Source organism: Dioscorea cayenensis, chromosome 7 (genome assembly GCF_009730915.1).
Source record: "Dioscorea cayenensis subsp. rotundata cultivar TDr96_F1 chromosome 7, TDr96_F1_v2_PseudoChromosome.rev07_lg8_w22 25.fasta, whole genome shotgun sequence".
NCBI classification, from domain to species: domain Eukaryota; kingdom Viridiplantae; phylum Streptophyta; class Magnoliopsida; order Dioscoreales; family Dioscoreaceae; genus Dioscorea; species Dioscorea cayenensis.
In genome coordinates, this window is record NC_052477.1 from 22,522,609 (window position 1) to 22,548,883 (window position 26,275).

General features: G+C 33.8%; 2 protein-coding genes across 2 annotated transcripts; both read right to left on the reverse strand.

Annotated features, from left to right (window-relative positions):
• Positions 1 to 6,975: 6,975 nt before the first annotated feature.
• On the reverse strand, positions 6,976 to 9,330 carry LOC120265644 (protein NRT1/ PTR FAMILY 3.1-like). The gene is made up of 4 exons (XM_039273594.1): positions 9,201 to 9,330; positions 8,879 to 9,096; positions 8,249 to 8,805; positions 6,976 to 8,155 (listed from the first exon to the last, which is right to left on the reverse strand). Exons 1-4 carry the CDS (start codon positions 9,322 to 9,324, stop codon positions 7,246 to 7,248), a joined length of 1,809 nt encoding a protein of 602 aa, XP_039129528.1. The 5' UTR covers positions 9,325 to 9,330; the 3' UTR covers positions 6,976 to 7,245.
• Positions 9,331 to 21,448: 12,118 nt separating this feature from the next.
• On the reverse strand, positions 21,449 to 23,903 carry LOC120264335 (protein NRT1/ PTR FAMILY 3.1-like). The gene is made up of 4 exons (XM_039272142.1): positions 23,746 to 23,903; positions 23,409 to 23,626; positions 22,640 to 23,199; positions 21,449 to 22,557 (listed from the first exon to the last, which is right to left on the reverse strand). The coding sequence occupies exons 1-4, from the start codon at positions 23,819 to 23,821 to the stop codon at positions 21,639 to 21,641; spliced, it is 1,773 nt and encodes a 590-aa protein (XP_039128076.1). The 5' UTR covers positions 23,822 to 23,903; the 3' UTR covers positions 21,449 to 21,638.
• Positions 23,904 to 26,275: the final 2,372 nt, after the last annotated feature.

Genomic DNA, 26,275 nt, shown 5'->3' on the forward strand with positions numbered 1-26,275 from the left:
CTTTGGATCAGCCCAAAAAATATTAGCAATCTGGCCTTCAGCATCATATTGTAATAAGTAAAAAAATGATGAATTGTCTGATTTTTTCTTCTCAAGATAATGAATAAGTGTGTATGCTTCTCCTTCTCGCATCTCCCTCATTCTTTTTGATTGCAAATGATTGCTAATATCCTTGAGTGTGAAACCTAGATTCTCCCTGCCTCCAACTCGCTCACTCATAAAATCAAAAATCAATTTTTGCCGAATCCCGGAATTCTTTGCAATTTCTGCTTCAGCTGCATGGGCAATGCTTATCTTCCTTTGTGATGGTAATTTGTGTCTACTGCGAGGGGTCACAACTTGATGATTATGTTGTCCTTCAAAAAATGTAACATAATATTTTCCATTTTCTTGACGTCCAATAATCATTTGAGCATTGCAACCAACTCTCAAATCCTTTCGATTTTTTTTTCCTTCACATTCAACTTGCTTCTTAAAACCTTCCTTGAAACAACAAAACTTTCGAGACAGAAGTGTTGTGCCATCAACTTTACTTTTATTTGCCCAACTTTTTCGAATGCTAAATCCAATATAACCAGCATACATGTTATAGTACATGTATGCAGCTTCCTCTGTTTCAAACTCCATGCCCACATATGGAGTTAAATTTTTTTCCATCTCTATTATAGCACTCTGCAATTTACAAGAATACCATTGCTCCAATCAATCAAGTTTTCACTGCAGAAAATTAATTTGAGGGCACAAAATAATTAACAAGAAAGGACTCCTAAGATGCATCATTTTCCATTTAGAAAAATAAAAAATTCAACAGAACATACAAGACCAAGAACTTGAATAGAAGAGATTATCAAATTTTGATGCAAATCAAGAATAAATTGTAATTATTGATATCTCATAACACACTTGTGAAACAAGAAGTAGTAGCAAAAAAAAATCAAGCAAAGAAGAATATCCAGTTATTACAACCAAAAACAATGATAGAAATAAAACCAAATAAATATGAGAGAATGAAGAGATCCATCACAAATAGATGAAAAACTAATAAAAAAAAATAAGACAATAAAACAAAAGAAAGGGAGTTTCCAATACCTTGATATCAGCAGCCAATGTCCCCAAAATCCAAGCTTACTTTTTCAATTGATATGAAATCCCTTTCTTTATTCCTTACCCACCAGCTGGATAAAGCTTTGAATAGTCCGAAAGATGGCACCTTTTACAAAAATCCCATTAGCCAAAGAAGGGAAAAAAAGTTGTGAAGGAGAAGAAGATGAGCACCTGAATACAAAGGTGAAATAATGGTTAGAGAGAGTAGCTCCGGTGACACATGGCAGTCCGGCGACATGTGGCGGTCTGATCAAAGTAGCTCAAGCTTGGAGAAGAAGCAGCTTCATGATATAATATATGAATGATTGGGTAAAAAGAAAAAGCTTTAACGGAGGCCAGCTTAAGTTAACGGGAGAAAAAGGAAAAAGCAAAAGAGCTACAAATGGGACATGTGTCACCATATAACTGGGCACTACATGAAATGCATATAATGAACTTCATGTAAGTTCTCCCCGTAAATTAATGCCATGGGTAGCCATCTTGGTGGCAGGAACAATCCAGGCTCACGGATGATATGGATTACAGGATTTCTAGCCATGTTGAGGAGTTGTCTGATAATAGGGATCCAAGAATTAAGATGCCAGGAACTATGCTGTTGGTTAACAAATGTTGAACCCGGAGACAAGCATCCACTACAACTTGAAGAGTAACAATCAGACCTTTTAGATCAGCTACAAAATTTGTATCAATAGGGGTGGAACAACATCTTACAAGTGAAATAGTGTGATTAGAGTTAAAAAGGAAAAACCCTGCACCACCTACCTCTGTAGCACCATTCCAAGTCATGGAAGAGAACAAGAAGAGACCATCGGTGTTAGAGAAATTATTAAGAATCATGCGGTAGCTAAATTGGCCCATGTTGGCTTGGGAGAACTCTATGGCATGAGTGAAAGCCCAGCAGACAATAATGGAGCAATTTGGAGGAACATTTCTAAAAACAACATCAGATCTAGTTTTCCAAATGAACCACACACCTGCTGTAATAACCGAGCTAACAAATACTAAATAATTATAGTTAGTAAGCCATACACCAAAACCAAACCCGTCAGGGAAAGTCAAGCATTTGCCTATCTTGGAGCTAAGAAGATTCATAATCAATACTACGAAGGATACACATATTTCGGGGCCTAAATTAAGAGGGTAGAGATGGTCACTGGTAGAGATTCTTCCTTTGAAGGTTAACCAAAGAAAGTGTTTGACATGGGGAGCCACCCTAAGTGCCTAGAGTTTCCTCCACCCGGCCCAAGAGTCTGAAGAGGCCGAATTATGATTCAAGAAGTGATAAGTCATGGAGGAAATCTTATTACTTTGAGACTTGGGGAACCAGACCCAATGAAGTCAGTGAAGTCAATAAGGCCAAGTCTAGAGGTGAAAAAAATCCAAATTATCCTCAAAGAGGTGTTTCATCCTTTGGGGGGGGGTCCCAATTACCATCCATAACCAAATCAGAAACACTGAGGGAATCGAAATCAAAACTCGTATTAAGAAAAGTAGGCATCAAGGCTATAGGAACTTCTGAACACCATGGATAAAAAAGAAGAGAGGTGCAGCTCGGATTCACAAAATTAATTAGTCAAAAAGGTTTCAACTTAGCAGTAGAAGAACATAAACCCCTAAAGAACTAAGAGCAGTTAGAAGGGGCATGATCCCTCCAAAAATTAAGCATTCACTACTTGAAATGTAAAATATCGACCAAAAAGGCATCATCAGAATTGAAATATTAGAAGACATTTTTATCCATAAGAGAATGTTTAGCAAGTAAAAGGTTCTTAATTGCAAGGCCCCCCTCAGTCCTAGCTTTAGTGATAGCATTCCAAGCAACAACATGGATGCCCTTTCCATCGCCACACTTATGACAAAAGAAACCTTAACAACCTTAGAAATCTCATTCAGAAGAAAATCTAGGATAGGATAGATAAATAAATAATAATTTTTTATTATTTTTTCTAACCCTAAATTTTTATTATCAATCTCCTACACCCAAAACTGTTTTGGTTAATTCTTCTCTTCTTTTCATACCACAAAAATCTTTAGGTGAGACTAATTGTGTGACAATGAGTAGTGCTTGATTTTAATTGAAAACCAATTATAGACTCAAACTATGTATGTGAAAAATATTAAATTAATTAAATAACTTTTATTCTTTTTTTTTAAAAACAGTTTTAATGACATATTTATTGGATAAAATATTTGAATTAAAATTACTTTTATGCTTGTATATTAAAATTACTTTAAACATTTTGAAAAGGAACAAGAAATCAAAGTTAAAAGGTTCATGTTTTCATGAACAACTTCATTTGAATTATCCCACATTGATTTGGATGATCTTAACAAAGTTTGGTTTTGATGAGTATAATTTTCATTCAATTGTATAGACTTTGTTTAACTCATGATGAATGAAATGTGAATTATTTTGAGTAGGAAAGAAAGAGAATGATTTGAAGGAGGAACGCATTAAAGCAGAAAATTGGAGAAAAGAGAATCATGTTTCAATGAAGAGTGAACAAACAAAATAGAAAATCTAATACCTAGACTCTACAATAGTAAGAAGTGCAAAACATAAAGTATTGCTCCTAGACGCTACACTCTTTAGCACCTAGGCGCTACCCCGATATTCAAGTTATAAAAGTGACCAGGATTTGAGATGAAATTAAAGAGAAGGAGAATTTTAAAGAACAAAAGGCTGGGAGCGAAGATTCAGTGAAGATTCATTGCCACATTTTAGTTTTAGTTTATTCTTTGTTTATTTGATTATGAATCTTGTTAATATGTCGAGGTTTGCATTTATCATGTTCTAACTACTTCTTTTTCATAGCTACAATGTATCCAGACTATGAAAACCGAGATTTGTCTTTGTTTAATTTAATTGATGCTTGTTTCAAGGTTATATTGAATATTTAATCTATACTTAATGCTTGCGATTGCTTAATCAACAATTTCATGATTGGTAATTCGATTTGAGATGGATAGGTGATAATTGAATTAGGTTTTGATTGAAATATCATACAATCATCATAAGATAGAGATATTTATGAGATTGTATGAATCATTATAAATTCTAGAGTTTAATGAGATCCATAAATTCATAGTTGCTTCAGAGATGATGTTAACTTACTAATAGAATATGCTATTGATGCTTGAGAAATATTAATAGGTAATTTAAAGAAATTTGATGACAACATAAGAAATAAACATTGATTGATTGAACTAGATGATCTAGGTGGACTCAGAAACCTTAGAATCTCAAAGCGTTGATTTCTCCTCATCTAACTATCTCTCTCTATTTCTCAAATTAAAATTTTTTAAATTAAATCTTTCAATTTCATTAATCAAGTAGAATTAGGGTTAGAGTAATTTTGGTAGTTAATAAACTCAATTCTCGTGTGATGATACTCTCTTATCATTATATTATTTGTTTACGATAGGTATACTCGCGTTGCAAAAATTGCACAAGAGGTATGCCCACAATGATATTCATATATACAATATTAATTAAGTTGCCTTCCCAACTTAATGATAATTATACAAAATATTAAAACACAAATGATTTCTAGGAAACAAAAAATAATGAAAATACTTTTAATCTTAAATAGTAATTTATTTTAAACTATCACCCCTTTGAGTAAAATTTGTTTTATTAAATTGGGTTACAATACGTAGAAATATCTCTTTTATAATGTGTAATATTATATGTTATACATGAGTTTTTATAATAATTAAAAAAATCAAGCTCCATAGATATTGTAACGCAATTCAATAATCAAACCTTACTTTATGAGTTGATGATCATAATTTAATTAAATATGTTCAAACAATATGTGTATTTATCTTAATTAACTTAATACAAATGATTCATTTTGTTTGAAAAATAATTTTTTTTTAAATTATTTAAAATAAAAAATTTTAACACTTTATATATATATATATATATATATAATTGTAAAGTATACAAGACATTAGAGGTGAGTAAACAAATCTAGATTCGATGCTCCGATCCAGTATTCAAATCTTTTAGGAGGATTTTTTTAGTACCCTATATGAAAAACAACATAGTAAACCTGTTTGGAATTTTTAAGATAAAAACCGGATTGGATCCAGGTCGTTACAAAATAAAAAATAGGTACCCGAATCTGGTTTGGTTTTTAACATATTCCTATGTATTTAAAATTTAACATTATTTTCAACATACATAGGTTGCCCCAATTCATTCATTTTAATTTGGCAACTTATATATTTTATTTGTAAAAATATAAATTCAAATAAAAGTTTCTAAATAATTATAAAAATTAAAATATAGATAATTTAAAAAAAATGGATGAATATGAAATATAAACTATTTCTAAATGTGAGGAATAAAGCTTAGAACATGAGTCTTTCGAAGAAAAACTCTTTAACTCAATGCATTATTGTTAGGTGCTAATTTTAATAACTGATAATGAACAAATAGTCCCTCTAAAGTTTGGTTATTCACAAAACAACGCATCTGAGTTTGAGTATTCACAGAAGGTCCCTCTTTATTCTAATGGTATATTTTTTCGTCTTTCTGTTATAAAAGTAATTGACGTTGACGGAAATGCCTCTCAAATTTTTAAGCCGAACACACATAATATTAAACGAAAAAGTCAGATATTAAATGAAAATGTCAAATATTAAATGAAAAGATACTATATATTAAGTGAAAACTTATGTGGTTACACGAAAACATGCAATGTTAAACGAAAACTATACATTTTAAGTGGGAAATACATGTTGTAAAATAGAATAAACTGATGGAGTGAGCTTCAATAATTAACTGAAAAGTAAGTTGTCTGAAAAAGAAAAGACTGTCTAGTAAATTCAAATGTTAGAGGATCTGTCTGGGATGTTTTAAAACTTTCAGTGACTTATAATTCATTTTCCCTTTGAATAAGATTAAATACTCATATTTATATGCTATAAAAAATTATTTTATTTATGCACATCAAACTAGTTAAATTACAAACAGAAAAAAATAAAAGTATTTTTATTTTTATTTTTTTCTTTTTTTGTTGAAACAATAAATTTTTTCAAAACAAAATAAAACAAATCATTATTGAACATGAAATATATTATAAGAAAATAGATATTCCAAGTTAAGCAAAACTAAAACTTGGATCCAAATATCCGATATCCGATTTGGTTTAAATTGGATACCTGATTTCGGGTATAAGGTTTAAACCAAATAAGATACAGATCAAGGTTTTTGTCTATCCTAAAAATCAGGTACCCAATTTGGTTCGGGTACCCTGTTTTGCTAACCCTTTACAAGCCATATTTTTATACTATCCACTATGTGTGATGTGGGATTTGAAACCCGACCTGCTACATTAGACTCTCGTGCCTTACTGCTAGGTTATACCAGCAATGACACTTAATATTTTTTAGAAGGCACTTCAAATTCTACATATGTTTTGTTGGCAAACAACAGAGAATCACAAGGGAAATCAAGAAAGAAAGCAAGAAAACAATGTAAACACATAAGATTTATGAGGTTTAATGATGTGTTTACGTTCTCGAGAGTAGAGCGGCCGTATTTTTTATTCACTCATCCTTCATAGAAAACACGATGGTTACATGAATTTTTAAATAAAAATTTTAAGTCTATCCGAATTTTAACCCTATCTAGATCTTAAATTTACCAAGATCCTAAACCTATATGGATATAAATCCTAGCCGGATACAAATTATAAGATTATTAAAATCCTCGCACCCTAACCCATCAAATTGTGGCTCTCTCAATGTGACAAATGTACCACTTCACTCGACTCCACTTCTCCCTTTGCTCATTTGCTTTTGTACATGAGCAATATACATCTCGCTTCAAATTCCTCTGAAGGCACAGAGTTCCAGAGTTCAATTTGCCAAACTCTCCATAACATTTAGTTGTTGGAGAATAACTCCCCTACAAACCTCCAAATGATGAACATCTCATTTCATTGGCCACTAGACAACCACAACTTTCTAATGATATACTAATTTTATGATTTGGATAAGGAAAACTTTTCCAAATTCCAGTCCCAACTCTCCCTCTTATTTTCTTCAAGTACAAGCTTAATATTCAAGATAAAAATGATGACAAATACCACTAAAATACAAGCACACACAATGGAACCCAATAAAATCTTATGCAAAAGAAGCCCCATTCCTTTCATGACCTTCACCACCCTCACCTTGTCCTTCCTCAACCTTCGTTATCTGGTCATCCTTCATCACCTCCAATGGCTTCAAAGTGTGCAGCATAGCACAAACAACGAAATACAAAACATTCACAACTTGCAATCCAACCACAAGCCAATAGTAATAATCAAGCTTCCCCTTATTAATATTATCCGGCAACCACTGCCCACTCTTCTCTGTAATTCTACTCACAAGACTAACCAAAACTGTCGCCAAATAGCTCCCAATGGATATGGCTAACCAGTATAAAGCTGCTGCAACACTTCTCATGCTCTCCGGTGCTTGGTCATATAGAAACTCCATTTGGCCAACTTGCATGAAAGCCTCACCAATTCCATGAATAGCATACTGAGGCACCAACCAAAACACACTCAGTGGTATCACAGCTTGCGGTTCATCTATCAATCCGTTCTTGGCTGCAGCAGCTTTCCTCTTAACCTCAACAAGTGCGGCGGACACGTTGCAAAACAAAGTGATGACGAGACCGATACCAATACGTTGTAGGCTAGTAAAACCAGAAGGTTTATTAGTAAACCGACGAGCCAAAGGGACGAAGATTCTGTCGTACATTGCAAGGGTGACTAGCAGAGCAATGTCAGAGAAGACGGACATCGAGGCAGGAGGAATTTTGAAATTGGATGATATATGTCGGTCCATTGTTCGAGCTTGTTGTATTGCGAATGAGTAGTTATTAGATCCGGTGACAGCAACCAAGATTCCGACTGCCCAGAATGGCAACACTCGGATAATACATTTTAGCTCCTCCACTCTATGGACCGTCGATAATCTCCACAATCTTGACTCACCCACTTGTAGCTTGTCCCTTTCCGTGAAAATGGCGGCTCTATCCAAAAATCTGAAAAATACAACTCCATTAATTATCATCTAATATGGTATTAAAGCTATTGTAAATATATATATATATATATATATATTTACATATTTTTACCGAAGTTGGTTGGTATGGAAAAGTCTTCCTTTGGTGGATATGGCTGCATCCAACTCCTTGTCAGTGTGGAGAAGACTTGGGTCAGTTGGCTTGGCAACATTTCTTTTCCTGATGGCTGCAACCACAACTTGTGCCAACCGTTTCAAAGGACTACCTCCAGGCTTTAGCTTTACATAAAGAGGATAACCGGCCGCAAAGACTAGCAAAGATGCGAACATAGAGAGTGTGGGCACACCCAATCCCCATCCCCACCCCACATTGTCTTGAATATAGACCACCACAGTGTGTGCAGTCACTGTCGCCACACCCATGCAGAAAAAATAGAAATTGAAGAAGCTCCCTTTCCGTTTACTCTCAGGATCACCAGTTTCTAACTGATCTGCTCCGAAAGGGACGATGCAAGGCCGTATCCCACCGGAACCAATCGATGTTAGTAACAAAGACATGTAAATAACAAGAAGTTGCCACCAAGAAGCACGTTGGCACTTTTGGTTGTTTGAGCACGGTGGAAGCCGGAAGTTCCGCAGAAAAGAGCATATAGTCAAACTAATCATTCCCTGTGAATACGAAAAGGAAGTGATTATTTAAAACTCTGATACCATAATAGATGGAAATTGTTTTGAATTTTACCAGTTCATAGATGATGGTGCCGACAGTGATGGTCCAGAAACGGCCGGCGAATGAATCAGCCAGAAGACCACCGATTATCGGTGTGAAGTCTGATGTACCTTTGAAGACTGTGAGTGTATTTGTGGCTTGCACAAGCGGCAAATGCAGTTCTTGAGTCAAATAAGTGATCAAATTTGCATTGAACCCAATCATGGCAAATCTATCACAAACATCATTTGCTACAGAAACAAAAATATTAAACCATGATCATCCTCTGTATTTGGAATTAGAGATCGCCAAAAATGAAAGGAGGAAACATGAGAGAAAGGCTTGTGTTAATTACCAAGGATAAATGGCATGGTTCTCAAGCCACCCTGCTTCACCATCTTCTTCTTCTTCTCTTGATTAGTGGAATCCTCTGCCATGGCTGGACACACAGGGGGAGGTGTATCTAGGGACTGATGCATTCCTGATGGCTTTGGCATGGTGTGGTGTGAAACCTTGTATGGATATACATTTATAAGCCTTTTCTATAGCTTCTATATGCACAACTTGGCTGACATATATACTTTAATAATGCCAGCTTCTGTATGGCTCTGTGTACATTTAAAATGTATGCTTGAGAGAGAGAGAGAGAGAGAGAGAGAGAGGGTGAGAATAAATATTCTTAAAATGTATGCGGGATTCGTAGGTTTTCTGTTTTAAAAATTATTATTATTATTGTTATTTTCATTTATGGTAATGGTTTCAGTTTCAAACTCATTGTACTATATATTCTACTAAATTGAACATAAATACTTTTTCTTTTTAGTTGTACAATATGACTAAATAAAAATTCAAATGTCAACTATCTATCAAAGGTGGTTGTGTGATACGTAATATGCAGGTTTTCTTAATAGTGGGGATGTACTATTGATCTGAAATAAATTTTAAATTTTGGGCAAATTCAAACTGAAAACTAATCCTATTGGTTAACACCATTAGACAGAAGGAGTAAATGAGATTTTATTTTAAACCAATATAACCAGAAAACTTTTTAAAAAGTAAAAATCAACTAACCAGGCATAGCCCAGTGACATCTACCTAGCATTAGGTTTGAGGGGTCTAGAATTTGAGTCTCTGAACTCGCAATGTGCAGAATCTTCTAAAAAAGTTCATGTTAAGAGCACTTTCTCTCTCCTCCAAAGTTGAATTGTAAAAAAAATTTATCTTAGAAGACTTGTAAACCACCGTAATTAATGCACCTCTAAAACAAATTGCAAGAGATAAATCAAAAGAAAAAATTTAAGAAAAATCCTTGAGATATGGTGAGTTGATAAACTATCGATATTAGTCTAACTTAGATGAAACTTTTAAATTTCTTGGCTTATAATTTTGATTTAAATTTATTTTCATATTTTTTAACTTTAATGTTTATGTGTAATTTTATGAAAATAATATTAGAATACATGCGTCTTGTACTAGTTTTATTATAACTAATCATGCAAGTAATGAAATCATACCCACGTATGAAGTGCCAATAATTGACTTATCTAGTTGCCAAATGAGACAAGATAAAAAGGAACTTAAGTGGCTTGACCAAGTGACTAATATGAGGATGACTTTGGTCAAAGCATTACCTACGACAACCTGGACTAATCTTCTCATAGGAACCTCATTTCGTGGTGGAATTTCCAAAAGAGAAAATTACCAATGGCTCCTATATTTACAGCTTTTCCGTTCAAATCTGTCTAACAACTAACATTTTTTAATTTTTGCTAATTATTTATTTAGAATTCTTATGATTTTAGTAATTTTTATAATACCAAAAGAATTCATATTTTATTTGTGTTAGAACTTACCATTCTCGGGCTTAGAGTAATTTTAATTGGGGCATCTTTGCGCTCATTGATTGCTCAATGTAAACCACCCATTATGAGGGCTCAGCGGCTACTAAGCGCTTAATTGGTGAGACCCACCAAATTTTTTTTTAATTTTTTTTTCAATTAAACCGTTGCATCCAATACGTTTTAATAGTTTTTTTAATACTTCTTAAATTCAAAAGTTGGGATGGAACGGCTTTCTTAATTATTATTTTTTTAATTTTTTAATTCTTAAATTTTTATTTTACCTCTATAAATACATCCGCATAGTTGAACAAAACTTACATTCTTTTCCATTTTTCATCTTTAAATTCTCAACTATATTATGAAAAAAAAATACTCCATCTTCCCAAGCTCCGAATTTTCCAAATATTTCCCAATATTTTCATATTCTTTTTTACCACCAAATATAATTTCTAAATATGTTATTAATTATTTTGTTTATAATATTTAACAATTTATTAAATAACTATTTTTTAATAAAATATATTAATGTTAATAGTTAAAAGATGAATGAAATGATTGAATCGTGGGTCCCATTTTATAGTATAAATATTATGAAATATAGTTTAATGGATAAAAATTTGATGGGTTGATTGTGGGTCCTATTTTATAATATAATTATTATGGAAATAGTTTAAGCACCCCTTTGCTCCATGGAAAAGTTTATATATATATATATATATATAAAATTAAAATATTAGTAATTATAATTCATATACATATAGTTCTCTTTTTATTTATTTATTTTTAAATTCCACCCATGGTATTTAAGATAAATTAAATAAAAATAATAAAATTCTTATATTCGATAAAATCGATGTTCAGTTATAATAATATAATATGGGTAGTAAAACTTGTATCAGTTTTAAATTTAAAATTTCAATTTTTTTTTGAATTTATCAATTTATAATTATCAATTTTTTTATTAATATTAATGTAAAAAAACATTAGTGTAGTAAATAAAACAAAAACCTAAAAAAATGCAACCACTATCTCAAAAATCTCTAAGAAAAATATAATCCTTCTCTTTCGAGATTAGATGCAATTTCTCTTTCTCTTTCTCTCTTATAAGTCAAAAGCATGAAATCACACTAAAATTTAACTCTAGATCATTTGTTATTTGGGTCGATTGATCATAAGTTTCTTCTCTTCACTCAATCTCTTCCAAATTTATGTTTTATGTATGAGTTATCTTGCTTTTTTTATGTATCTAATTTAATTTGTTTTATTGATTGTTTGATTATTTTTTTATGAATTTTTTATATATTAGTTAAATATTTGGTTTGTTATTTATTATGAAACTTTGTTATGAAGAATTTTTGTGCATATTATTGTAAAAAATTATTAAATATTTGTTTGATTAATTGTTATGAAAATTTTGATTATTCATTATATTATGAATTGAATTTGATTATGAATTTGTATAAGTTATTTTTTAGGATCCTATTTTTAATTGCATTATTTGTTTGTAAGTTGAGTTAATTGTTAATTATGTAGATATGATAGATTTTTTACACTTAACCCAAAATTTTTTGATGTATGTATATTTTATACATATTATTTTATAATCTCAAGTTTGAATTAATAGAATTGTTTAAAATTTAACATTTTTTTAAAATTTAAATTCAGCACCCTCTTAATTTTGTTTATGTTTCCGCCACTGGTTTAATGAGTAAAAATTTAATGGGTTGATAAGGTGGCATATTCATTAAATTCTATGAAAGTCTAACCACTAATGATGCTCTTAAATATAAGTCCATATATCTAAGAGCAAGCTCACTCTCTCGCTCTTGGGTAACAACATTCTAGAAGAAAAGTGGGCTCATTTTTTCATGTTTAGATATAGATGCTATGTGTGAGAGTTTTTGCAAAATGAGTTACTAAGAAGAAAGAAGAAAGAAGAAAGAAGAAAAAACAAACAAAAGCTAGAACAGAAAATTAGAAGCAGAACAAATGTCTTCAAGCCAACGGGGACGATCACGCCCTTGAGCAAAGAGAAATAAAAGAGGGTTAGCACTCCCAAAGTGCGAAAGATGATCAGCAATGGAGTTTGAGTCGCGATTAATATGCTCAAAGAAGAAGTTGTTCCAAAGCTGGACCAAGTTTTTAATATCCCAAATCAAGGATGAGAAGCGCCAAGCCGTCGTGTTGTTGAAGTCATTGAGTAATTGAATGGCGTTCCTACAGTCAGAGAAGAGCGCAATCAGGTGCCAATGATTCAAGTAGTAGTGGTTCACAGCAAGGAGGATTACCCGCAGCACAGCTTCCAGAGGACAAGAGCAGGAATCGCCAGCAGCACCTGCAAGCAAAACAGAATGGAAATTAGGGTATATAATGAATCTGAAACCAGCCTTACCCGTCAGATGATCCCAAGCAGCGTCGGAGGACACAAAGATAAAAAGATTGTCTGTATAATTGATGTTCAAGTTGTGTCTGCAAAAGAGATCATTAGCTAGGAAGAAATTATGAACCATGGACCAGGCTTTATCAGGGAGAGAGCTGAAGTTAGGAGTGATCTGTTGAAAAATGAAGTTGCATCTAGAAGTCCAAATTAACCAAGCAATCGTGGCACAAAATAGCTCTGATAAAATCAGTGTTAAATCGGCAGTTAAATTTAGAAGTAAGCCAAGAGCCATTAGCTAGAGAATTGATAGTAGAAGGGTCCAGCCCTAGCCTGCAGAACACAATATTCCAGCAGAGAGAACTACAACGACAAAACCAAAGCAGATGGTTAATAGTTTTAGCATGCCGTGTGTAAGAGTTGAAGTCAAGCTCGCCCTCTTTGAACGAAAGCCATAGGAGCCCTGGCGAGCTCACTATACCTCCAGCATGCCTGTACCGGATTCACCATTAGTGATGCTGCAAAATGAATAAGATCGGAGGTAATTTGATCATTTGATATGATTTAGATTTTCCAAATAAATAATTAAAAAATGTTAGTTATTTTGGCATGTAAAAAGATGGGGAGATTTTTCATAAATTTAGAAGAATTTGAATGATCTATTCCTTACTTTTCTCTTTCAACCATAACAAAAACTAATTGGATTATAATTTTTTAATAATATAATTTAGGTTTGATTTTGTTTTTACTAGTAGGAGATGTAATATTTGATATAAATAAATTTATGAAAAAAAAAGTTGGAAGTTGGGAGTCATGAGTTCAAATATCTTGTCATGAACTTAAATCTAACTATTTTAATTAATAACGAGGATTTAAACAAGTTGCATATAATATTAACTTATGTTTAATAAATAAGTCTAGTTCACATGGGCTGCCATAGGGGTAGAATATTAGTTTAATAAATATTATATAAAAGTATTATTTTAATAAATATTTAATTAATAATAAATTTTTTTAAATCACACCTATGGAAAAATAAAAAAATAAAAATTACTTGGACCAGAATTATGGGATTTAGATATACATTGTCTTGTGTATTTTTGTTATCCTTCTTGGTGACGACATAACTCCTCCGTTTATGAATATATTAATTTGGTTTATTTACTTTATAAAAAATATATTGCCTTAAGGAAAACACTATTTATTTTTATTTTCAGATATATCCATGTCTAACACTTTTATTTGAATACCATAGTTGGAAAGTATGAAACTATCTAAATTTGTGCTACCAAAACATATTAAATTATTTATATAAAATCTTTTTCTCTTGACAAATGTAGATAAATCACATGCTAGGGGTGTGTATGGGCCTCTAAACATATCACGCACTCTCACCTTGTACTACAAAAAAATTGACCATCAATTTCCACTCAAATTAACTTGATATATGTGTTTCATAATTTTTGGATAATTTCAATAACATATTTAATTATATTGTTGTTGACTCAATAACTTACTCAATTGAAAGAATTAACTCAACAATATTAAAAATTTAAAAATAAAAGATAATTGAGAAATACTTTGAAAATTGATATTTTTCTTGACTTCATATTGAGAAAATAAAGTTAAGTCTTATTAATGAAGACATTTACAAAGAAAAAAAATAAGTTTACGTCTAAAGAGATTTTTTAAGAAAAAAGTGGGTAATTAATTAATTAAAAAAATATATAAAAAATATTGATTTATAACATTTACATAAAAAACTTGTTTAACTGATTTGAAAAATGAATGATTAATATTTTAAAAAATTATATTAACATATAAACGTCCATATTATACAAGAATATATATATATATATATATATACTCTTCAAAGAATGCTTATTTTGTACCTCTATCAAACATATTTTGGCATTTGTTTCGGAAATTAAAATTTAGTGGGTTTTCTTTCATTTTAAAGGAACACTATTGATAGAGGTACTTTTCAAGCATAAATTAAACAATTATTTTTAAAAATAAACTCAAGTACTTAAGAAATATAGAAACATAGAGTAGGATGTGTGAAAACCACAAGGAAGATGAAAATGAGGCTATTTTTTCTTTGTATAGATATATGAATTATATTTTGAGTTCGTTTACATGAGCAGAGTTCAAATTTAGATCTTGTATCTTATTTAACTGATGATGTTACTAATCCTCCAATATTGAAAAGAAATATATATTCCTTTGAGCTATAAGTGGCATTTCTTTATTGGTGTATAAGTTATATAAGTAATTGATTATATATATTTTGAGATCATTTCTTAAAGTATTTTGCTTGCCCTTTGGATGTAATTAGTTGTTTCTGGTATTTAATTCGCTTCTCTTTTGTACTCAAGTCATAGATTATATTTTGGATCTGAACAATAGATATAGAGTAATTTAGAGGCATTTTAAAATAGAATTGAAGTTTTAAATAGTTACATGATCAAGAACACAATCGTGCTTAAGGCTGTGCAGACTTTTGTTCTTGATCTCGACCATACAAAACAGAGTTGTAGTGAAAAAATTTTATCCCAAGAAATACACGACCATGTTTCCATTTGTGTTTTTCAATGCACAAGGAGGATGAGTTATGCACCTGTGTGCTTTGCCAAGGGTTTTGTTCCAAATATCATGCAACTCAAGTACATGGCCTGGCATATGCATGGCAATGTTGTTGAGCAAGTTTTGCTTTATTTCTAAAGCTATAAAACCAATGGACATTGTTAGTGCAACCGCACTATTATTGGCATGATTTGACACATAGTCAAGATGATGTGGCAACATGTGTGACGTGACAAAGCATGGTGACATGACAAGGAGTTTTAACTTGCAAGGCAAATATCTTGAAGATTTTGGTGAAGTTATTCAAGACCATATTTAGATGATTTGATTGAAGACTAAATATGGATGAAGGCTATTTGAAGATATGATTGAAGATTTGAAGACATGCCTATTGTTGGCATGATTGAGTTAATTGATTGAAGATCTATTCTTGAGAAAATTTGAGGACCAAACTTGGGTGAATTGAAGATCAAGTTTGGAGAATTTTTGAAGACCAAACTTGGAAGGTTGAAGACTAAGTTTGGCAAGTTCCATGAAGACACACAAGGGTGTGCGCCTCTTGCGAGGGGACTGCGTGATGAGGAGCTGAGGATGTAGGCTAGTTGCTGGTGTTGAGAATTCGGATTCCCACTGAAGATCGAGAGAGAAAAATAAAGTAGAAAACAATCACAAGAAAGACAAGATTTACGTGGTTTGGCAAGATTGCCTACGTCCACGGCCGCACTAGGGTTTTATTTCAATATCTGAAGCACTCATACATCTTACAAGGGACTGCCTATATATAGAAGAAATCGAGGGTATATCTGGATTAAATCTTTGAGGCATATCCGGATTAGAACTACGAGGCATATCCGGAAGAGGGTAAATCATATCCGGATCCTAACCCTATCCGGATCCTAAACTTATCCGGATCCTAACCTATCCGGATACAAATCCTATCTCGGGTTCAATTTACAAGATTATCAAACTATAATCCTAATCATATACAAATTACCCTTGTATCCTAATGCGGGCGTTCTCCCCGCACCTCCAACCTAAACCGATGCTCTCCGCACCTCACGGGGTGTCACACAATCGAGCTCCACATACCCAACAATCTCCCACTTGAGGCCCGATCTTCTAATATAAGCGGCTCTCTTATAGTCCTCATCTCGTAGCTTAAATGATGCTCCCTAGTGCGGCGCCTCCTCTTCATCAAGCAACTTGGAGGCCAGCCGAGGCCATGCATAACCTCGGTTTACGGATGGTTGCACTCTTTGTCAACATGTCAGTTTGGATTCTCCGCACTAAGTATCTTCTTCGATTGCTAGTGTCTCATCCTCAATTAACCACTGAAAGCCTTTCACCACAAATCTGGCCTTGTAACTTTTCTTGTCATCATGTTCTTCCTTGACATGGTACACCCATTTGTTCTGTGAGGCTTTTTTTCTCTTACGGGAGCTTAGTCGACACCCAAGTCCGATTCGTCTCTAGGGAGTTCATCTCCTCTTTCATGGCTAACTCCCCACTTGCGAGAATCTTCCACTTGCATAGCTTCATGCGAGTACTCCGGCTCACCACCATTGTCTATTCTCAGACTCTTTCGAGCGGAATCATCGATAAAGGTAACATAGTAGCGCGAGCCTCCAAGAGATCTTACTAGAACTGGCCCCCATACATCACTGTGCACCAATTGTAGCATTTTTTCCTTTGATACTCTTGCAGACTTTGAGAAATTGACTCTTTTATGCTTCCCATAAATACAGTCTTCACAAAGACCTACATTAACCGTCTTCAAATCTGGCAGCTTTCCGCTTGATCCTAACAGTTTCATCCTTTTCTCGCTCATGTCCCCAAGTCTTCGATGCCATAACTTTGAATCAACTGAAGAATCTGCAACTGATATTGTATCTATGCTCTTTGAAGTCATGTATAATGTTCCCATCTTCTTGCCTTGTACCACAATCCTTGCACCCTTGGTTACTTTCCACGATCCTCCTCCAAACACGATAGTGTATCCGGCATTGTCAATCTGACTCATGGAAATCAAGTTTCTTTTCAGGCCTGGGACATACCTGACTTCTTGTAGCTTCCACTGTGTTCCATTGGCAGTCCTTATGTGAACTTCACCCTTTCCCGCAATCTCCAAAGGTTCATTATTAGCAAGATATACCTTTCCATATTTTCCTGCAACATAATTATGTAGCAATTCTCTACAGTGTGTTGAGTGAAACGACGCACCTGAGTCTAGAATCCATGACTCAATAGGACTGTCAACACAGCAAACAAGAGCATCCTCAACATCTTCGCTGACTGAATTTGCAGAATCGTCATCTTCTGATTGATTCTTCTTATTCTTCTTTGGTGCCTTGCACTGACTACTGAAGTGACCCTTCTTATCGCAATTCCAGCAGACAATATTTTTGTGATCCTTTTTTTGACCCTTCTGTTGACTCCTTCCTCTACTTTGTATGCTCAAAGCTAATCCCGACGATTCTCCTGATTCTTTTCTGCGAATATCCTCGCTCAGAATCAAATCTCGGATATCCTCCATCTTTAATTTCGCACTTCCTGACGAACTACTCACTGCAGTTACTGTCGTTGACCAACTCTCCGGTAGGGATGATAGCAAAATCAGTGCCTTTACCTCATCCTCAAACGTGATCTTCACAGAACTCAATTGAGTCGTAATCACATTGAACTCATTAATGTGATCTGTAACAGATGCACCTTCTACCATCTTCAAGTTAAACAGACGACGCATCAAATACACCTTGTTCGAGGCAGATGGTTTCTCGTACATATTTGATAACGCCTTCATTAGATCCGCGGTTGTCTTCTCTTTGACGATGTTGAAAGCCACGTTCCTCGTCAATGTCAAACGAACCACTCCAAGCGCCTGGCGATCAAGCAGATCCCAGACCGCCTGCTCCATCCTCTCTGGCTTCTTCCCTGATAGCGGTTCATGCAGCTTCCTCTGGTAGAGATAGTCCTCTATCTGCATCTTCCAGAATCCGAAGTCCCTGCCATCGAATTTCTCAATTCGAACCTTTCCTTCTTCCATCACTGCTCCCACTCTTATTTTCGAACCTAGGCTCTGGTACCAGTTGTTGAGAATTCGGATTCCCACTGAAGATCGAGAGAGAAAAATAAAGTAGAAAACAATCACAAGAAAGACAAGATTTACGTGGTTTGGCAAGATTGCCTACGTCCACGGCCGCACTAGGGTTTTATTTCAATATCTGAAGCACTCATACATCTTACAAGGGACTGCCTATATATAGAAGAAATCTGAGGTATATCTGGATTAAATCTTTGAGGCATATCTGGATTAGAACTCTGAGGCATATCTGGAAGAGGGTAAATCATATCTGGATCCTAACCCTATCTGGATCCTAAACTTATCCAGATCCTAACCTATCTGGATACAAATCCTATCTGGGTACAATTTACAAGATTATCAAACTATAATCCTAATCATATACAAATTACCCTTGTATCCTAATGCGGGCGTTCTCCCCGCACCTCCAACCTAAACCGATGCTCTCCCGCACCTCCTGGGGTGTCACACAATCAGGCTCCACATACCCAACAGCTGGCAGTCGGGATCGGGAGATTTGGCTGCACCGACTCAGACTAAGCATGACCGGGAGGTTGATGGGTCTTGAGGTCGTCCGCAACGTAACCAGAACTCAGTTAAGTCAGCAGTCAGGGCTATGTTACAACTTATGTTACAATAGGAGTTGCAACAGCTAATTTCAGAAGGTTTTAAATTAGTAGCCACAGAGATTCTAAAAGAGGTATGTGCTATATTTGGGACATTGAGGCGTTTATATAAGATACCTTGCTCGTAGATTGTAAGTGTGACTCGTGGAGGAGAGTATGTGAGTACTAGACAATCTAGAGAGATAGTGATCTTTATTATTGAGAGAGTGAGTGACAAGTGTTTGTACTCATGTATTTTCACCTCTATTAGTGGATTGTTTATCTCCGGGCTTGGCCCTCCAGACGTAGGCAAGTGGACGCCGAACTGGGTTACCAATCTTGTGTGTCTCCTTCTTGCTTGGTTTGTGTGATTGTTCTTTGAATGTTTTTTAAACCACAAACCACATCGGTGGAACTAACAGACATAATTAGCTAAAATGGCAATGTTTTGTTAGCTAGTTACCGAGTTATAAAGTGTGTTTTATATAATTATCTAAATTAGTACTTCATTACATGAATTTATAGTTCAAGTAGGAAATTGTTAAATATGTGCAATTCATATACACTAAACATTCTTGTTGTTTGATCTTTGCTAATTATGAGGCCTAATTATGTAATCAAATAAAAATTAGACCATAATACCATCTCAATATAAGTGTGGGGGGTTAATTTTATAATATGTGTAGAAATGAAGGACTATGATTGCTTATAACCTTTGATGAACAAAGAAGTTCAAGTTTAGTTTAGCGAAGAAATCAAGGTTTTTCTTAGTAAAGAAGTAAATGCCTTTATTAGTGAAGAAGTAAAGATTTTTTTCTTAGTGTAGAAGTAAAAAAAAAAAAATTGGAAAAAAGTCAAAGTTTTTCTTAGCTAACAAATAAGCTACCTTTATATATAGGGGAGAACTTACATGAAGGTCCTTATATGCATTTCATGTAGTGCCCAGTTATATACTGACACATGTCCCATTTGTAGCTCATTTGCTTTTTGCTTTTTCTCCGGTTAACTCAAGCTGCCCTCCATTAAATCAAGCTTTTTCTTTTTGCCCAATTATTCACTATATTATATCATGAAGCTGCTTCTTCTCCAAGCTTGAGCTACTTTGATCAGACCGCCACATGTCGCCCGATTGCCATGTGTCACCGGAGCTACTTTCTCTAACCATTGTTCCACCTTTGTTTTCAGGTGTTCATCTTCTTCTCCTTCACAACTTTTTTTCCCTTCTTTGGCTAATGAGATTTTTGTAGAATTAGTTAGTTTTGATTATCTTCATTGAAGCAGAATGTAGAGGTATTAGAAATAAAGGATAGAGATTGTGAGTTGGTCACATTTATTCAGAAATATTTTCTTAAATTCAAGCAGAATGTATATGATATCAAAATAAATTACCTGCAAGTTTATGGCCAGTATTGTTTCTAATTTTCCAAGCAAATAAGATGTGCTAAACTTTGTTCTTGTTTTGTTATAAGTGTCATCTTCATGTGTGACCTCTCTGTTGATAAAACCAGTTGTCCAACATATCCAAATATCCAACATATCCAACTATTTTGTTTAGCCTAATTTTAGTTAAATATCTATCGCTATGTCATTTGAGCAGCTTTATAATATAATATACTATTTTTTTCTTTTCAAAGTTAACGGAGGCCATCTTGAGTTAACAGGAGAAAAGCAAATGAGCTACAAATGGGACAAGTGTCAGTATATAACTGGACACTACATGAAATACATATAAGAAACTTCATGTAAGTTCTCCCCTTAAATATATGAGTTGTGGATTCTAGTTGCAATATCATAATCTTAATCTTCAACATTTCAAAAGAAAAGGACTTTTTTTATAGCTCCCGTCACCATCACGTAGAAAAATAGGATGCGCTCTGCAATCAGAAAATTGCAAGCTTCTCAATCTTAATTGATCTAGAAGACTGCAAGCTACTCAATCTTAATCGCAAGTATGCTTATAGATTCTTGTTTTTCAGGTATAACTTCCACATAAAGTTATTTGGTTTTGTGATTTCGTATAGAAATTCATATTGAATTTCGGTGTTATGTACCAATATTTTCTAGAATTTTTTAAAATAATAATAAAAGTTAAAAAAAAATCATATAGACCAACCATTCTTGAAGTATTTTTATATATATATATATAGGAGGACGAAAACTAAATATACCCAATACTCCATAAAATTTACGCCATTTCTCACGTTGAGTTCACTCACAGATTATATATAACACAAACGTGGGTGGCAAAGTCAAGTACCACAAAACACAGGACCAATTTTCAACAACAACAGGAAAATTTTATCCTTTACTTGGCTCTCACATCAACAACACCAACCAGCTCCACATCTCCATTGCCACCACCCTCTTCATCACCCACTCTAAACCCCTTGTCCACCTCAGCCACTTCCAAAGGCTTAAACTTATAAAAGGAAGCACATAAAACATAATACGCAAGATTAAGCACCTGAAGTCCAGTAACAAGCCAATAATAATAATCCAGCTTCCCCTTATTAATATTATTTTGCAACCAATCCCCTTTCTTCTTTGTCAAATCATTCACCAAAGTCACCAACAAAGTTCCCATGTAGTTCCCAGTTGACACAGCCAACCAGAACAGCGCCGCGGCTGTGCTTCTCATACTCTCCGGCGACTGATCATATAAAAACTCCATGTGAGCCACTGACATGAAAGCTTCAGCAATTCCAGAGATTGAATACTGAGGAATCAACCAAAATACAGTCAATGGAATAGTTGCATTTGGCTGGTTTATAAGTCCATATTTAGCTGCCACTGCTTTTCGTCGGACTTCCACGAGAGCAGCAGCCACATTGGCAGTGACTGAAATGCTCAGTCCAATGCCTAACCTTTGCAGGTATGTTATTCCTGAAGGTTTGCCAGTGAAACGCCGAGCAACCGGCACAAAGATTTGATCGTAAAAGGCGAGTGTTAGAAGCATGGAGAAGACTGTGAAGATGCTCATGGAAGCAGCCGGGATTTCAAAACTGTGCCAAAGATGCCGGTCCATTGATCGAGCTTGTTGTATAGCGAACGTGTGGTTGTGTGATGCTGCAGTAACTAAAAGAATGCCGACAACCCAAATCGGCATCATGCGTATAATTGATTTAAGTTCTTCGACTCGATGGACTGTTGATAATCTCCAGAGTTTTGGCATGCCGGAGCTTAGCATGTCACCTTCTCTTACAACAGCAGCTCGGTCGAAGAACCTGAATTCATATTCCAGAATATCATCAAACTAAAATAGTACTACAACATATATAGAGATTGAATTACTAAATAAAATAGTACTTGAGCTGATCAGTGTGGAGGAGTCTTCCGGTGACGGAAATGTCGGCATCCAACTCTTTGTCTTGGTAGAGAAGATTAGGGTCAGAAGGCAAGGGTGTTTTTCTCTTTCTGAATGCGGCAACAACAACTTGAGCTAATCTGGTTAGAGGACTACCCCCAGGTTTGAGCTTGATGTACAAAGGGTACCCTATAACAAAGACAACAACGGAGAAGAACATTCCAATGGTTGGGATTCCAAGTCCCCAGCCCCACCCTATATTCTCCTGGATGTAGACCACTACTGTTAGAGCTAACAGTGTGGATATCCCCATGCTGAAGAAGTAGAGGTTGAAGAAGCTCCATCTCTTGGTGTTTGGGTTAGGGTCATTGAGAGTTAGTTGGTCTGCGCCGAAGGCTACCACGCATGGCCGGATACCGCCTGAACCGATAGAGGTTAGTAAAAGCGAGCCGTAGAGGAAGAGGAGCTGCCATTTTGATGCTTCTCGGCATGTCTGGTTGCCAGAGCACGGCGGTGGATGTAAACCAGGTAATATAGCTGATAACGTCAAGCTAATCATTCCCTGTTACATTAACAAACTTAGCTCTGATACCATAAAATAATGTTAAACTCACCCATGAATTTTTTTAACTGAGAGCCCTTTTTTATGAAAGGAAATAATATATATTATCTTGTGATGATTAGAGTATAAACTGACGACAATGACGGTATTAACAACAATGATTGGTATAATTTGATGATAAAAAATAAGTTTATGGTATATATTATTACGAGTTGATAAAAGATGGATCCTAGTGTGATGGTCCAGAAGCGGCCGGCGAAGGAGTCGGCAATGAGCGCGCCGATGATCGGTGTCATGCTTGATGTCCCAGCGAAGTTTGTTAGGGTGTTTGAAGCTTCAACAAGAGGCATGTGAAGCTGTTGAGTTAAATATGTTATCATGTTTGCATTGAATCCTGCTGTTGCAAACCTATCAAACACCTCATTTGCTGCATTCAACCAAATCATTTACAAGTGTATCAGATCATGTTAATCACTTTAATGCATGATTAATGAAGACATTTTAAATGAAAGGAAGTTAATTAAAGTTAAATATAATGTACATCACCTAGAATGAAAGGCATGGTTCTCATGCCTCCTTGTTTTATCTTCTTCATCTTCTTCTCTCTTTCACTTGTGGCCATTAAAGAGAATGGTATGGTATATATGGTTTGGTTTGTTTGTAAGCTATGAAGCTCTACTGTCTTTGCATTTCATGTAAGGAGTGAAGCCTGTGTGGTATATATATAAGTTAATTTCTAAGAGTGCTTTTGATTAAAAAATTTAAAATAAAAAAATATGAATAAAAAATAAAAAAAAATGGAATTGAGGTGGGTGTCTTCTTGAGGTTGGAAGGACCACATAAGAATTAACTCCCGGAGATCTCACGACACTAAAAAAGAAATAAATGAATAAATAAATAACATCATGTCATGTTCATGCATGTCGTTTTGTGGATGTTTCTTGACTCATCAAGTATCAAAGTAAGTTGAATAACCACGTCTTTATCATGTCTAACTTGTGACATGGTTGATCCACAGGTTCAAAAATTAAAATAAAAAAATTACTATGACTTGATGTATATTTCATTTTTCATAATTGGTTCCAAATCTTAAAAAAAAATAATATGCTTTGCCTTATTTAATTTAGGAGAAGGAAGGTAATTATATTGGATTTTAAAGAACAACATGTATTTGAGAAGCGACGGGTAGATGCTAATAATTAATGGACTAATTAATTAAGATTAAAATATCTTAATAAGTTAATAAATAATTTACTCTTGAAAAAAAAGTTTAATTTGAATTTTTGAATATGATCAATTTTATTTAACATTGATAAAATAGCAGGTAAAGTAGCCAAGTGGCTTCCAATGAGAGTTGAGTTTTAGGTTTAATAAAAAAGCTTAAATTTGTTAGCAACAATTTTTCATAGAAGTAATTATTAATGGGAGACTCTTGGCGTTTATTAATAAAAAAAATATTAATTAATTAATTAATTATTTTAAAAATAATATAGAAATGACATGCATATTTTAAATAGGAAAACAACTATGAAGAAGTGATTGAAATGCTCAGAGAAAAGAAAACATACATATAAAATATAAATCATCTTGGTGAATAGAAAGTCAAAACAAAATAGAACAAAAAATAAGAAATATAATGAAGAGTGAAGTTGAAGCTACAGTTGAAGGTGACTGTTGATTCTATGAGTTACTTTGACACCGAGGAAAAATGCATGAGAGGTTAAAAATCACTAATATAACTTATATTTATTATAAATAAGAAAATCATATTAATTAATCAAGTAATTATTGATTTGAATTATATATATATATATATCATTAGAGATGTTTCTAATTTTAACATTTAAGGGCGTTTATAGTAACAGTTAAATTTGTATCTAACTGCTATTATTTATTTATGCATAGTATATAATATAAAAAGTATCAATAATGATTATATATAAAATGATTTAGTATAATACTTATATATAATAACTGTTAAATAATGATCAAATGTAAGAATATCAATAAAGAGTGTTTCTGTGATTACATATCTATATCAATATATTTATATATATTAAAGATGAATTTTGGGTTAGGAACACAGAAATGCTTTGGTGGAATGGTGTTCAGAGAAATGAAGGGGACAATAAGAAGTGGGTCTTGTCCTTGCAAGACACATGTAATGATATCTTGTGAAGAATTGATTGAAAGGTGGTCCACACGTGTGGACTCATATGTGCACGCGTGTTAGGCCTAGACAGATAGGTCGGTTTGATGAACCTTGACGGACCCAATGTGGCCATGTGTCACAGAACAAATTTGAGTGCGATTTGGAAAGTAACCATTTTGGATTTAAGTTCAGTGAATGGTTCTGGTTTGGATTCTTGATTCAATAAGATTATAGTACAAATAAAAAGCATGGAGTTGGTTGAAAACTTTTGAAGAATTATTGTTTAGATTAAGCATGAAAAATGCATGATAATATTGATAATTTGTGTTAGATATGTTAGTGTGACATTGTTTGATATGATTTTTGCATATTTATGTCTAAAGATTAGATGTGAGTTTTCTTAGAGAATAAACTTCGTTTTATTGGTTAATATCTCTCACCTTGCGTTAATAACGGAGAGCTTGTAGTTTACATTTTGGTAGTTCCTAGATTTCCAACAATACTTTAGTTGATTCACAGTATGATTAACATACAGTATACAATGATGAACTAAGATTTTAAAAAAGAAATCCATATTAAATAGGGGAAAGAAAAATCATATTCTCGTATGCATGAAACAGGGAGTATTTATATATATATATATACATATATAAAAGATCAAATTTAATTATATTTTAAATATTTAATAAATTAATGGTTAGTTCGATTTTTGGCAATAGGTAATTCTTAAAAACTAAAAGTATAGGAACCAAGACATAGCCTAGTGGGTTTTTACCTTGCTTGTGTTTGAGAGGTCTCGAGTTCAAAACCTCTCAAGTACAATACAAAAATAATAAAAAGGTGTTTGTCACCAATTTGTCAAAAACTAAAAAGTTCTATTACAATAAGTAGAAATTACATGCTTGTTAATAACAAGGGTATACA